The 15,551-nt window shown below is 40.5% G+C and overlaps 2 protein-coding genes across 3 annotated transcripts in view; one reads left to right on the plus strand and one right to left on the minus strand.

Annotated features, from left to right (window-relative positions):
• LOC115537409 (LIM domain and actin-binding protein 1) overlaps nucleotides 1–10,014 on the plus strand; it is a 10,727-nt gene extending 713 nt beyond the window's left edge. The window contains exons 2-9 of one of the 2 annotated variants that reach the window (XR_003974800.1): nucleotides 61–215; nucleotides 585–672; nucleotides 776–1,213; nucleotides 1,350–1,437; nucleotides 3,292–3,413; nucleotides 3,859–3,903; nucleotides 4,215–9,050; nucleotides 9,388–10,014. Coding sequence is in view for 1 of the 2 variants with exons in the window: in XM_030349327.1 (XP_030205187.1) it covers nucleotides 85–215; nucleotides 585–672; nucleotides 776–1,213; nucleotides 1,350–1,437; nucleotides 3,292–3,413; nucleotides 3,859–3,903; nucleotides 8,920–9,050; nucleotides 9,388–9,544 (1,200 nt within the window). In the remaining variant the exon portion in view is untranslated. The remainder of the gene's footprint in view (nucleotides 1–60; nucleotides 216–584; nucleotides 673–775; nucleotides 1,214–1,349; nucleotides 1,438–3,291; nucleotides 3,414–3,858; nucleotides 3,904–4,214; nucleotides 9,051–9,387) is intronic. The other variant, XM_030349327.1, reaches the window with a different exon arrangement.
• An 847-nt stretch (nucleotides 10,015–10,861) lies between these two features.
• Nucleotides 10,862–12,354, minus strand: LOC115537641 (solute carrier family 22 member 13-like). The gene is made up of 5 exons (XM_030349687.1): nucleotides 12,113–12,354; nucleotides 11,636–11,756; nucleotides 11,421–11,527; nucleotides 11,061–11,275; nucleotides 10,862–10,974 (listed from the first exon to the last, which is right to left on the minus strand). Exons 1-5 carry the CDS (start codon nucleotides 12,310–12,312, stop codon nucleotides 10,862–10,864), a joined length of 756 nt encoding a protein of 251 aa, XP_030205547.1. The 5' UTR covers nucleotides 12,313–12,354.
• Nucleotides 12,355–15,551: the final 3,197 nt, after the last annotated feature.

A 15,551-nucleotide genomic window follows, 5' to 3' on the forward strand; every position in this document is an offset into this window, starting at 1 on the left:
CCTTAGAAAAACCACTGCATGCTAGTAATCTGCTCCGTCATAAGGCTGTTTTTCTTTTAGCCCTTGAGCTCCAAACAGACAGCCATGGAGTTGAAGAGCTGCCTGCGACGCACGCAATCCCTGAAGAGCGTCGCGGCTCGGTCTGACAACAGACCCATCTGGGCGGAGGGGGCGCGCAGAGACCGGATGGCGTCCGTGTCCCAGCTGGTTGCTAGGTGAGAGGCCGTGAACGTTAGTGTCGTTCTGTTAATGTGCATCTAGGAAATGAGAAGCTGTGCCAGGAAGACCTGTGCCGAGGTGTGTGACGCAATCTGTTTAATGGATAAACCATCGGGATAACAATTTGTCCAAGCACCCAGACATTTGGAATGAGCACATTTAACACTGGTTTGTGCTAAATTAATACAGAGGCCTATGTTGAATGTTGCTTGAGCTGCATCTTGCATTCAAATCCTCTTTCTATACTTTGGTCACTTTTGTCATTTCTATTGAGCTTAAAGCTGCAGTCAGCAATATTTGCTCGCCCCACTTTGTGAGTCTTCAAAAGGCTGATTGTGCTTTTATGATGTCTGTATATTTGACAGGTACCAGAACTCAGTGGAGGTTAGCCCGACCATTGAAGTCACTCAAGTGAATAATCCCCAAACCATACTAAAGCAAGTCCCCCAAGAGGTAACTTCTCACAGAGCTTATAGACTTTTAATTTAACTCTTCCTTCCAGTCATAAGAATGGCAAGGAAGTCTGAGTTGCTTAGTCTCGCTTTGTTTTTTTCAGACAAAATCACCAAAATCACCAAAAACAACAGCTTCTGCTGAGGTGAGTTCAGGGCATGAAAGCAAGGCGGAGGCGCTGCCAAGGAAAGCTGGTGCCAGAGAATGGTCTCTCCCTCACACCAAGACCAACCTGGCTCGCAGTAGGTCCATGGGCAGCCTCAAAAATTGTTTCGGCAGCGTCAGCGACCTAAAGAGTCTGTTTGAGTCAAAGAACGACATGCAGCCAAAGATCCTGCATGAGAGGAGCATGAGAGCGGAAGGCCCGACTCTTCCTATCAGAGCCAAGACGACCGACCCCACACCAGTGGTGAACGGACACGCGGGAGAGAGACAGCCCGCACAGAAGAAGAAGGCTGATTCAGCTGATTCTGATGGACATGCTAATGTTGATGCTAAGGCTAATGATGTCAAGGCTAATGCTCACACAAAAGAACAGGAGGTAACATTGATCTTTATCTTTAGTTGATCTTTAGCATTATCTGAGGTCAAAGGCTAAAATCCAACGCACAATATAATAATGAAATGAAAAATAATCATCAGCATTCACAACATGTTTTTTAATAATCTATTTTCAGTTGATTAAGAAGCAACAAAGTAACAACAAAGAACGAGGAAAATTGATTGGTGGCATTGACCTCGAAAGAGTTGGTTCATCCCATTACGGTAAAACCTAACTATTGTTCCTACGCCGCCATACATTAAAGTCCCCAAGGTATCAAACCTGGATCATTGAAATCAGGAATTAAGTGAATTACATTTCATATGTGAAGTTTCAATTTCCCCCCCCCCCCGATTTCCCCCCCTCTTACACTATGTTTATCAAAAATGTGAAAATGAGTAAGGTAAAAAGTAGAGTAATAATTATATAATTCTTGCAGCACAGGGCCAACTCATTCACAGTTTTCATAACCTACCATTATTGTTTTCTTTTCATCAACAACAAATTAATCCGATTGGTGAGCAGTAAACAGGAAGAGCTTAAGGAACTGCCATGTCACCGTGTGGGTGGTGCACCGTGATTGACACCGCCTGCTGGTGGCCCGCTGGGCCGTTCCCGGGTCCATGACACAAATAGCCAGGTCACTCACTTCTTGCTGCAGAGAGTGCGGTGCAGGGGACTATATCAGGGTCAGCTGTCTCTTTATCAGACATGACTAGAAGGCAGAGGCTTCACAAGAGAGAGATGGGCTACACCAGAGCGCTCTATAGCGTGACAGGGTAGCAGCATACCTAAAGGTTCATCAGAGACCCTGTCGAAACTGAATTAAATGGACAACATATACTCATAAGCGGATATTTTTGCGCGAGGGGTTGAAGCAAGGGGAGAAGACAGGGATTGGAAAGCCGCTAAACTCTGTGAGTACTCAGGATTCCGGTTGGTTCCCAGAACGCACACAATGGGGATGTGTGGTTTTGACATTAACATGTATTTCTGTACAGCTTTGTATTTCCTTGAAGATTTAAAGTGCTAATTAGATGAAAATATATAGGACTGCTATGTTTTAAATTTGTCATGTATTGTGCTAAAAGTTAGCTTGAGAGGAAATCACTATTGTTAATCCAAAAAGTCTGTAAATATCAGTATTTTGCCCTTTATAAATAAGTGTGATGATATATATATATATATATATATATATATATATATATATATATATATATATATATATATATATATATATATATATACATATATATATATTTATATAACTTGTACCTATATATTCCATCTGACTGCAACTAGTTTGTTTTAATTTTGTACATTATGCTTATTAGAAAAGGATAAAAGGCAGTTATCTTTCGACTACAACATAGCAAGGGTGTTTGTGAGTCCGTGTGTATGTTTGTGTGCGTGTGTGTAGGGGTATGTGTGTGTTTATGTGCAGCCTGAGTGTCAAAAGAGTCGGGTGTCTCCCTGCCTACTCCACAAGTGGCGAACATTTATAACTTCTGACCCATGGGACAGCTGTTAAGAATCAATGGCCGAGGTAAACAAGAATGACTATTGACATAGAATCTGTACCAACTCCTGTTTGCTACTGCCTGTCGGCTTATGGGAATTCAAAGTGAATTGGGGAACCGAATTGATTCACTTAAGCCCTTTAGTCTGTCCCTGATGATGATGGTTTTGCTCAGCTGGATGTGAGTTATTTCACCAACAATTTTTTCGCAAGACAATCCTCACTCAGTCACATGACCATGACCATCACAGAAAACACCCCCTCTCTGATGTCAACATGAAGCAGCTGCCTGTAGGGGTTTGATGTGAGATGCCCTGGATCTTTTTACAGACAGATTAATCTAGACCCTTCAAAGATGGAAACAACTGATGGAGTGATCTTTACTGTCCAGGCAGAATTCATGATGCAATTTTTGTCTAATTGCCGTAGTTAGAGTTAATGCTTTCCTCAAAGGTAATGCCACTGTTCAAAGAGTAGGCCTACACTTTGAAACATGCAAAATTGGTGTAAAGTCTAAGATGATTCATGTCCTTAACATACATTTTCGGATGTTCCACAGATGATAAGAAGAGGTCCTTTAGCCCGACCAGGGAGACGCTACCCATTTCTGTGAAGGCCATATCTGCTCTTTACCTGTCCCAGACGAGAGCTACCGAACAACGAAACAACAATACACAACTTGTAAGTTGGGATTTGTAGTCGGATCAATTGTAAGATGTCAGATGGAGGGATAGGACAGAATATTCTAGTGGTGGTGCTGGTTGATTCCTGTGGTGGTGCTGGTTGGATCTGGGTTTGCATTGCAGATAACCCTGAGCAAAATGCTTATTAACGACATGCATCTTAAAATCATCTTACAATCAAGTTATTTTTGTCTCAATGCCTCATGTATTACAGGTTGTGTAGTCCAGTTAATGAATATTTCCAAATAATTCTCATACTACACACACATTTATGCTGCATAAGTGCCACATTCCTGCATTGCAGTTAATCATCATACGAGGATAATCATAAATTAACTTCAGCATTATGAGATTTCTGATGGTTTTCTGTTAAAAAAAAATTCTGCAGATAGATGAGTATGATGACCATATGTGATACGAGAACATTTATTAATTTCTTACAGGCAAAAGATAAGTCGGAAAGTGCAAAGCGAACTAAACCAATTAAGGTAAGCAAAATTAGACACCAAAAAATGCTGCATGGTAAAATATGGTGAGCACTTCATAGAAGTAGTTTTCAGGACTACGCGATAACATTACAATAACATGGCAATGCATGTGAGAAGATATTGGTAAGTTTCAACACTGGTATTATATATACTCAATTGTCATACTGAGCATACTGGGCATGTGTTTGTTTTCTAATCCCGGCACTTGGCATGGTAACGTATAAACTTGACTCCAGATCCCTCGCATGGTGGACAGGTTGATCTCAAGGATGACACACATGGGATACTGACTCTTCTGCTTTACTGTTCAGTCAAGATGGCCGAGGACTGTCAAAGAGCAAAAGACACTCTGGTGCCACCACGTTTGGATGGCCTTGGCCCAAGAGGGGGTGGAGGAGATATCTCTCGGGGGCACGTCCAAACACCTAACATGCCATCGCATCCCGCCAAAGTAATGTTGCAACAGAAGCGGCAGAAATGTGAGCTGAGGAGACTTCTCAAACACACTCACCCAGAGCTGAAGACTCTGGACGGGGTGATGGACGAGGAACTGGCTGAGTTTCTCGATTTAGAGACAGCTGGTGAAAAGGGATATGAGGGAGAGGTCATCTCTAGAAGGCAGATGTTTGAAAACTGTGCAGTGAGCAACCCCCAGGGCAACAACGCCCCCAATCAGCCTGCAGAAGAGGAACCAGCTGAAAGAGGAGAGGTCATGAGAACAACTGCCCTGTTTGATCGGCCAAGGTTGCAGCTTCAAGAAGATGGCACCAAGGTCACAATGGCGGTCCCTGAAGGACCCAGAGGTCCTGATCTCCAATCAGAGGGCGAGGAACAGATGGTTAAAGTAGATGTTCAGTCCACCAGGAGGATGTTTGAGAGGCAGTCAGTGGAGACCTCATGGTCAAGTCCAAAAAAGTTCAAAGGTAAATGGAAGGACACAACTGGAATGGTGCAAGACCAGAAGTTAAAGAATAGCACACAAGAGAATAAAGGCAAAATCCAAAGCAGTGAATTCTCAGAAAAACTGAATCATGACAAAGGAATGCAAGCCCCTTATGAGAAACAGTGCACAAGCCTCAATACTTCACAATGTCTGCCAACTTTTATGGAAGTCCATACAAGTGAAAGTCTTTTTCAAAACAACCCTTTTATAACAACAAACATGGAGCGAGAACCATACCAGAAGGCCAACCCTCAAAACAACACCTCACTCAACGGTGACCTAACTGAAGCCAGCAGAGCAACTGAGAACTCACCTAGAGCCAATGTTAAAAACAGAGCCCATCTCTTTGATTCAATGCCATTTGATAAGATCCAGCACCAAAACAAGGAAGAAATTGAAACAACAGTGGAGAGAATTAATGAAACACTAAATTCCCTCAATCATTTTAGAGCAATACATTCACATGGGTACATCATTGAAGTGAACGAGACTATGCTAGCTAAAAAGGCTAAATATCTTCTCTCCCCAACCGGGCCAAAGGTGACCTCAGATGATTTGGCCGAAGGTGGTGCTCAGAACTTCATTGTGCAGCTGCTGCCGAGGGCAAAGCTGAAGACTCAAGTTATGTATCTGAAGGAAGATAAACAAGGAAATGTTGGGTCGACCGTTGTGGATTCCCCTGTCTACCAGCATCAGTTCAACCCCAATCAAGATGTTGAGTTGAGAACAGTCAATGTGGTACAGCTTATAGAGGATATGCTTATCCAGGACAACTCTTTCAGTAAGGGAGTGATTATTCAAGAGGATGAGAATGGATATTCTGACGTCACTGTCTATTCCCTCAATAATTATGCAGATGGAGATGTGAAAAGTTATTGCCCTCCACAAGGCCATTCTACAATGACAAACAGAGTAGAACCTACAATGGTTGAGGATTTAAAAAACATCCACTATATTATCAAAGGAGATGTGAAATCAACCATAAGCTGTCTCTTGGCATCAAATGAGGATCGAGTTGTCACAGAATCATTCAGACCTGATGTGCCGATGAAAGGAAACGTGATACTATTTAGGAACTGCATTGAGAAGGGTGATTACGAGTATTTGAAAACACTTAAGGCAGAGCCCCGAGAGCAAGAACTATCTGGAGTCTACATGGAGACTGATGGTAAAATAGGAGAGCATCAATGGGATGTAGGGGGTATAGAGCAGGCTACAGTAGAAAAAAAAGCCCAGCCAAACAGGTTGTTTGCAAATGAAAGCTGTGTCCAATTGAAACAACTGACCCGTGATGATGCTGACTACTCAAACATGTGTAAAGACATCATTGATGAAGGAAGGACATCTTTTGACATATGTGACAATGGGACCACCTCAGGTCAGGTGCCAAACACCTTGAGTGAGTCTAGCCCTCAAGAGCAACCGAAGATATGTGAGTTCAGGACAGCACCAAGAGGGTTAACTCTGTGTGCCAATGCACAGAGGGAGGACGTGATCCTACAAGCTGAGTTAATTGAGGATGTAGATTACGAAGATGAAATATCCATCCTTCAAGCTGCAATCCATAGTCTTCGACAAGTTACACTTGACGCTAAGGCCCTTCATCGTGCAACACTAGAGAAAGAAGCGTTAAAACAAGAAAACCCAAAGCCACAGATAACTTATAGAGTACAATCTGATCTTAAGACTGTAGAAATACAACCAGGAATCTCTCAAAAGAATATGCAAGATGATAAGATGTCCTGTGAAAGAGAACCATCTACATCCAAATCCAGCATTGCCACAAAACTTGACTCCGAAGGAGAAACCAAACATATGAGGCCTGCAGACTTTCAGTCCAAAGAAAAGCATTCTACTGATACTGGAGCTCTCCAGATAGATGACTTAGAAGCTGTGACTATGTCAGCACCGAGTTCCGCAACAAAAAGTCAGGAAGAAGAAAGTGAAATGGTTGGTGGTGTTCAAGCAGCCTTAGATTCCTTAGCAAGGTCAAGTGTTAATGTCAGCAGAGGTGATTTCAGAGCAGCCATGATATACAAAACATCAAGCAAATCAAAAAAGAAACGAATGAAAAATGTGGAAGATGCATCTTCTAAGATGGCCACAGAAATACAATTCAGCTCAACAGAATCGAAACCAGAACCATGTGACACATTTAGTCCAGTAGCAGTGATCAAACTGGCCACTGAAGACGTGGGTGGACTATATACTAAATTAGCCTGCCCAGATAAAACTGCCAAAGACCCAGAACATAGCACCTCAAAAAACAATAAGGTTTGTCCTAAACCAGCCATTCCACCTAAACCTGAGCATTTATGGTTGAAAGGGGATGATAGGGATGATATAGAAAACAGTACTGTGGTAGCTGAGATGAAAATACATTGTAGGGAAGAGCAATGTCTCGGGGTATCTATACCAAGTAGAGATGTGCCCGGGAGGGGTTTGTCTGGGAAAGCCAAAGATTTAATTTCAAGTGCTTCTGATTCTGAAAAACCTGAAGTATCTGAGAAAGTTGTTGAAGTTAGTATAGGTCAGAAATTGCAAACCAAAAAACCAGTTGAAATTACTGATGGGGAAGTAGATGAGGCGAAAATTGATTTCCAAAAGTCTCTTAAGAAATTCGACCACGCAATTAAGGTTTCCTTGAAAACTGCCCCTACCAAGCCAAAGAGATTGAAAGCAAACCAAAACAAAGGCACAACATTGCAACAGACATCTAGTGATAATGTAACGCCCAAGCAACAACTTACACATCCGTCATGCAGTAAGTCAAATAACCAAGTTGTGATGCGGAAAAAGAAAGTGAAAATGGAGACAGAAGAGGCAAGGCGCCTGAGGCTGTCCGTTCACATGGATGAGATTGTCAGAGGAAACATCACTGCAGCCACGGAGATATTTGATCATATGCGAAAACAAGAAGAACTGCAGGAAATGCTAAATACGGTAGAAGAAATGGAGCACGACACTAGCAATGTGGACGTTAGGACCCTCAGGGGGATATTTGAGAAGGTGCCAGCCTGGGGAGAAGGAGCTCAACACAAGAAGGAAAAGCCAGCAAAGGTAGAACAGCCAGTGGAGTGGTCATTATCAATTAAGCCTGATGCTGAAAGCATGTCACAAAGGGCCCATGTTTTTGGAGATCTGGAAAGAGCAAGTGAGGAGGTCATGAATCTGAAGGAACAGACCTTGGCCCGTCTTCTAGACATTGAGGATGCCATAAAGAAAGCTCTGTATTCTGTTTCAACTTTGAAATCAGACTCTGACATTGCAGGTTTATCAGGCCTGTTCAAAGAGTCTTTGAGGAAAGTGCATGGTTCTACAAAACTGGCAACATAAGGAAATTAGCAGCAGACATAGTCTGAGGAGAACAGAGAGCTAATCCTCAATTTTCACCTGCTTTCGTCTCTATTGAGGCTGCCATGAGAAAAAATGATGAGCCACGAATGCAATCAATGGTGACCACGAAGTACCCCACCGGTCAACCCAGCCCGAAAGCCGAGGAGAAATCCGGAAAAACACAAGCCCAACTCATTACAAAACAGGGTTAACCTTAGAGTAAGCAATCGGGCATCTTATTTTTCGGATAACAATCCATCAAATAGCCCCTTTGCACCACAACATAAGATCAGCGTGATTGACCACATATCCCGAAATCCGGATTTGCATCAACAGTAGACCTTGTTTTTTAAAGATGATAAACGTATAAAATTAACAAATAATGTGTCAGGTCACCAGATATCCAAAATGCTTTATTCCCATTGGAGGTTAAATTGATCTTAAAGACTAGAAAAACATAGTATGTATCTATTCCCAAATCAATAAAAGACTATCAACATATTTTCTTTCCCTCAGTCATACAGTAGGTTGTGTTGATTTCCTTTAGGAATTCATAAGTTTGTTTCTTTATTGATTGACATGTTCATTTGTTTAATTTCAAAGATAGATGAACTTGTTTTTGGAATTTATGTTTTTGGACCAGATTCGAAATGAAAGTGGTTTTACTCTTTATTGTTGTTAGATGGGTCATAGGTAATCTTTTTCATATCACGCATGCTTTTTTTATCCCTCAACAGTTTCAACCATCTAGTCAAGAAATGTGTTCAGCTTGCTTGAAACCAGTTTATCCAATGGAGAAAATTGTGGCAGACATACACATTTTTCACAAAATGTGTTTCTGTTGTAAGCATTGCAAGAAGACACTAAGGTGAGGTAATGGGTACAATACTCAAAAATCAAACTGTTATCTAGACCAATTCAACATTTTTACTTTGTTTCATTAATTAATTAAATCATATTGAGTCAACTCTTAATCCAGAAAATCGACAGATTTATCTTTATTTGAAATTAAATAATAATTATAATTTATTTTCTACATATAATTAATTCAAATTATTCAAATGTACCATGGCTTACGGTTTTGGAACAAACTGAGAAATCAGTGAACACAGCTAAATCAGTTTATCTCAGATTAGACTGTTCAGGTCAACCGGATAATGAAGATATTAAACTACAGGTTACTGACAACCTGTGTCCTATTGTAGCATCCAAAGTTACACCCCACTGCATGGCAGCTACTACTGCATATTTCACTACCAGCAGTTGTTTAAAAGAAAAGGAAATTACGACGAGGGCTTCGGTCACACTCAACACAAGACCCAATGGCTTCTGAAGACTGCTGTCGATGATTCTGAGGCGTAACACGTGATTTAAAAGTTGTGTCACAGTAATAATGATCTAAACTGTGAGTCAACGCATCAAACAAATTGTACTTTATTGTAGGGCTGTGGGATACAAGACATTTATTTTTCATTTTAAAAAGGCTAACATGATCGTTACCATGATAACATGGATTGATTCAACTGTTGGAGCCTACTGTAAAGATCACTACAGTTGATAAGGTTTTGGTCGACTGGTCAACTCCCTTGCAGAAACATGTCAATGATTTTACTTCAGTGTGTACATTCGTTTTGATGGCTGCGTTTGTTGTATGAATGTTTAAATGTGATAATGTGCAATGTTTCTTCTCAAACTGTGCCTATATGAAACCATCCAGAGAAGAACCAGTTTATTCAATCCTAGCAACTATATATTTGTAAAGTATGTCTAAATAATCTTGCAGATTTAAGTTTTCATATTCAATAAAATCATTAACTCTTGAGTGACTTCAATGAATGGCAAAGTGGCAAGATCATTTATTAATTTTGATTTTCTGTTGCTGAGCAATGAAAATGATTACGTTTTTTGTTATGAATCATTTATTTCCGTTGATTTAACTTGCTTGCAAGGGAATTCAGTATCAGAAGTCCCATCCGGTTGTTTTCTAAAAATAACAGAAATGAAAAATTATAAGGTAATATTAGTTTTTGGTTTTTCAATAAAAGTAGGTATTTTTCGCCAACCAACACTTTACTTATTATTTTAGTATTTAGTCTATCTTGCTTAAGGCTTATGCCTAAAGGTAGACTGCTGCAGACATTGGGGTTGAAACCCAGAACCGCATGCTCACTCCATGTACGTTGTTGTAAAACCACCGTATGTACTGACCTCTGTTCTGTGTGGTCCTGGAGTTCCATATTGAGGGTCTCGGGCAGCAGAAAGCAGAGCAACCCGCCTATTAAGGGAAAGGTGCCATACAACACCATAGGGATGGCAGGGTGGTAGACCTGTAGTAGTCTGATGAGAGGAGCTAGGATGGCCCCAATACGACCACACATGACATTTATACCAACCCCACTCTGCCTGCCAGGAACAATAGACAACAAGGAAAAACATGGATACAAATTATAAAGGACCCTTTTTTTATTAACACTTAACTATTCTGAGTGGGACATTGATTTTAAGGGAAGTAAACACTTTCACAAGCCCACTACACAATCAACAGAAATCGACAATACCTTTTTTTTACAACCAAGAAGTTGCTCTACAATAGCCAGCACACATACATTCTCATTTCCTCTCTATAGCTATATCTATCTGCATTACTCTTTAAATTATTGAATGTATTTTTGCTATGTCTTACCTTACAGTAGTCGGGTATATTTCTGCAGTGTAAACATAGATGACGGAATAGGCAGCGGTGGCTCCAAACTTCCCAAGTGCAGCGACGACTGTCGTAGCCTCAGAAAAGTCTGGGGGTCAAAATGAATCATTACATATGCTATATAAATATGCATTCAGCTGATGATAGGCTGCAGAAGGTTTGGCCAGTAGCTACCATTTGGAATCGCAACCATCGCAAGGCAAGCACTGCCAGTAAAAAACAGAGTCGCGACTTGACATTTTCTCCTCCCAAAGTACTCAATGAGTACAGCACTGCCGATGCATGCAGGAATGTCTACAAGGCCAAAGATGAACTGAGTGAGGTAGATATCCACGCCAAAACTGCCAACATTGAGGCTGATTCCATAGTACACCAGACTTGCTCCAAACCTAGAAACAAAAGTGAAGACACATGGTAAAAGTTATATTGACGGAAATATTGATTACATATACATTTTGCTGGAGTGCAAATATTTATTGTCATGATTATTGATTTTTAATAGTGTTTCAACATATGTATCTGAGTCATACTCACCAGATAAAACTCATGACGAGAACACGTTTACTTATATATGACACCCTAAAAATGTCCAACATGCCTGTGCTTTTTGACACGTTCTTAGTCTCCAAGTCAGCTTCCAACTAAACAAGGAAATATCAAGGTTGTCTTTTTGTGTCTGCCAAGAATACCCTTTTGATTTGGATGTGATTCCCATTGAAGGAGGTAAAAGTGGGGCATAGGTCGCTCACCTGGCTGAGCATGGCCTCAGAGATTGTTCTACCGTTCACCCTGGCTGCCCTCAGGACCTCCTTTTGCGCCTCCTTCACCCTGCCCTGGGTCAAAAGCCAGCGGGCTGATTCAGGCATTAGCCTGGAAGGTCATACAGATCAAACATAACTAAACTGACAAAATCACTGAAGTACAGAATTTCTTCCAAACATTTTAGGACTAGACCCACACTTGGGGTCGCAGAAAATTGCAGATTTATAAGCTTTAGAAATCTCATGGTGCATTTTTCATAATTAAATTAAACTAAAAAGCTAAAGGTTGAAAATACTCATACGGTTCCTGTACTTTTATGAGACTGCCTTCTGTTGTGGTAAATGATTCAAGTCAAATGGAAATGACTTATCAAAAATACCTGATAACATATTCTACTGTGATAATGAAGATAGTAGGAAGTAAGAGGCTCAGGGTTACACTGTAGAATAGAAGGGTTCACAGACCAGTATCCGGCTAGAAGTAACAGGATCAGAGGGGTTGAAAACACCAGGTGTAGAATCCTCCAATCACGGACAAAATAGGCAACGCCTGACATCATCATCAGTCCAACAGAAAAAAAGGAAAGTGAAGAGATAGTGACAAAACCCCGTTTTGAGGTACAGGTCCACTCCACCCCTTTAAAGCAAAAACACAACAGTGTCATTTCAATGAAGGATCTATCCCTGGCATATGATATAAAAGTAAATAAGGGAACAATGAGAACAAAATAGCAATATTTTGTCTATATGCCAATGAATTCTAAAATAATTCACCAAATTATTGATGTATTAATCAGTATTAAGGAAGTAATAATACATAATTAATGCAATATCTTCCCGGTGACAGGTAACTGAATTGACCTGATTAGAAGAAAATAAGGACAGGTCGTCTACTTACCTATGACATATGAATTAATCCAAACGCCAGTAACTGCGGCACCAACGACAAATCGAAGCGCAATGTAAACATAGATGTTTGGTGAGAAAGCCGAGGCAACACCAAACAAGAGTTGGAGAAACAAACTGAGCAGGGCAACATACCGGCGGCCAAACCTGCAAAAATCAGAAGAACAATGGATTCATTCACTCAAAATATGATGATGAAATTATGCTATTCCAATGGATACTTTTTACATAACATTCTTAATTTACCACGTATTTTCAAAACATACATTTGGAAATATTTGCATAGTATATACTTATTTATATTATTCATGATGTGAGAAGCAAGACCCACAAGCAGTCTTAATACCTGTCAGCCATTGCTCCAAATACCAGCCCTCCAAGCAGAAGTCCTCCCATGTAAATGGACACGGTTGCCTCGTTTAAACCGCTGTCGTCACACACTAGATTAAACTGACCAAGGGGAACATAGAAGAATACAATTACATTGTATCGGCGCGCAGGGGAGAAATTGAATCAGGGGAGAAATTGAATGTAGATTGATGCACTTAACTGCCCTCCTCCAACTATCAAGCTCTCTTTCAACGTTTAACTTTTAATGTATTCAAACTAGGCATTTGATGAACCATCCGTCTTTCATTGTCCATCACATATTAGGTGGATCACTAAGTTCTTTTAAGGACGCTGATTGCTCCAAACCACTGGTGGTTTGGACACAAACACATAAATTGAAGCCTGGCAAGAGGGATTCTTGTGGGCTTGCAATCTCGCTGTTCAAGCTCCCTTGCAAACTTATATGTTGTATCAAAGAAGATTGTTTGTACAAAAAAATTACACATTAGTAACAACAAACTATGAACAAATGAAGTACCAAATACAATAAGGTTTAAATTGTGAAAATAATGACAATGATTTCAACTTGGATACTATCACTTTCTGAATCTCCATAGTTATTATAGGTAAGGCATCTTGTGGTTGAATCTTAGATAGAGTACCTTTTAATAAACAATGATTAAAAATTACGTTAATGTTATATATCATCAATGGCATTAGCAAATGCAAATTTAAAATTCAGTCGCTTACCTCTTTCATATAACTGGAAGTGCTTTCAGGCATTTTGTAAACCCATCCTTCGAGGCAATTTGTGGTACTATTAATCCCGTATGCTTCAATCATTTCTAAATCCAAATCCACAGGTGTGAACATCGTGCAGCTGTCATACTCCCCATCTTCTCTAGTGGGGATGGTAAGGTTGAGTTGCTTTTCGTATGTCAAGTTAGGGCTAATAGCAAATATCCAATTGGTGTTGCAGTGGTGTGGGAAGTTCTGTCCAGTAAAAACTGAAAGAAAGGTCTCCACACCAATAGAAATGTTCAAAATAAGCAGTAACGCCGTCATTCGTTTCTGGAAGAATCCAAATCCCCCAATTTCCTCGAGGATTAGTTCAAACCTGTTCATAATGATACCAGACGAAGCCCTTTCTGTGTGTGAATGATTAATGGCCTGCTGGAAGCAGATTATGAAGAAAAAAAGTTGCAAAGCTTTGCAAGTCCAGCAGCAAGTTTGTAAAAGCTCATCCACATACCCACTTTCCACTGAGTGCTGAAGGGATTGTCCTGGATGTGGTGCTTATAGGTCTGCTGTGAGGTAAATTGACCTTCCTACAGCAGCGTGCATGAGCCATAATAGTAATAATAATAAAAAAGATAATTTTTCCATAGTAAGCTATGTGACCTGATTGCCACTATCTGTATCATATAATAACAACTCCAAAGCTCCACTTGAGCCAGCTGAATATAAATTCTCGGTGTCAACGCAGTGTCAACGCACACCTTTTACTTAATGATGAACAACTTACTTAAAGATGAAAGATTAAATAATGATGTCATTCTTTTTACTTTTGTACTTTTTCTGACAGTATGATCCCACCTCTCTGATGCTTTGTTGATATTTTTCGCTGAGATGTGAGGGGTCAGGATTCAAAGGTCCATCAATCTACCCTTAGTTAAAGGATTATTTCAAAACTGGACCCTAAACTCCAGTTTTGGAGAATAAATTAAGATTCTGGTGCTTTTCCTCAAGATACCACCTTTTATTTGTTATTTTTTGTATGCGACTTTGAATCATAATTTTGTAAATTGTAACCATAGCACCAAATAATATTAATTTATGTAATGTATTAATATTGTATATTGTGCTAGCAAATGCACGTGGCACACACCACATCTGTCATGATCTTGTATCTCCTCACCTGCCTGCCTGCCACTCTCCACTCATCAGCCCAACTCTCCTCACCGAAGTGCTAAGCTGCCTCTGATCACTAACCAACCCGGTATGTAGAATCCTCTCTCAGTTCACTCAGTGCCAGATTGTCCTATGTCTTTAGTATTAGTCTCTCCAGCTTTTTCCAAAATGAATCCCCATTATCGACCCTGCCTGTCCCCGACCTGCCTGCTCTGTCTCTGTCCCGGTGATCGACTCTGCCTTCCGCCCCCGACAACAGATCCTGCCTGCCTCCTGCCTGCTCCTATCAGTTATATGCTTATTAAAATTGATTGGTGTCAAGACTATCTACAAGTGTTAATAATAACATAATAAATATGTTTATTGTGAGATCATACGACTCTTATAAGCACTTGTGGTCCCAGTCTTTAGATGCCCTGGATTACACATATGGTGTTTGCTGATTTAAATAAATTTTCATGCAAAGAAAACAAAAAAAACAAAATTACGAAGAAGTTTGATAATGTTAGGTTTTCTGTGAGGCCGCTTTGTGAACTACAGCTCTTCGCTGCTCTCGACACGAATGATATATGCAAGTGTATATTTTTTACCAGCTTGGCAAACCCTGCAATTTCACTGTCTTGCCTTTGTAAAACCAAGGGGGTATATTCCGCCTTCGTCGAGGAACCGGCTTCTTTGGTTCGTTGAGTAGGCGGGACTACGCACAGCGAGTAGACCTCTATAATAATTTGCAGCCTATTTTTATTCAAGCCACTCA

This window comes from Gadus morhua, chromosome 23, assembly GCF_902167405.1.
Source record: "Gadus morhua chromosome 23, gadMor3.0, whole genome shotgun sequence".
In the NCBI taxonomy this organism is placed as follows: Eukaryota; Metazoa; Chordata; class Actinopteri; order Gadiformes; family Gadidae; genus Gadus; species Gadus morhua.

Coding starts and splice junctions, on each gene's coding strand:
- LOC115537641 (XM_030349687.1), bottom strand. CDS start 12,312: ATGACACTGTTGTGTTTTTGCTTTAAAGGGGTGGAGTGGACCTGTACC. Junction 11,528..11,635: donor CTGAGGCCATGCTCAGCCAG/GTGAGCGACCTA, acceptor TTCCTTGTTTAG/TTGGAAGCTGACTTGGAGAC. Junction 10,975..11,060: donor GATGGTTGCGATTCCAAATG/GTAGCTACTGGC, acceptor TTTGACCCCCAG/ACTTTTCTGAGGCTACGACA.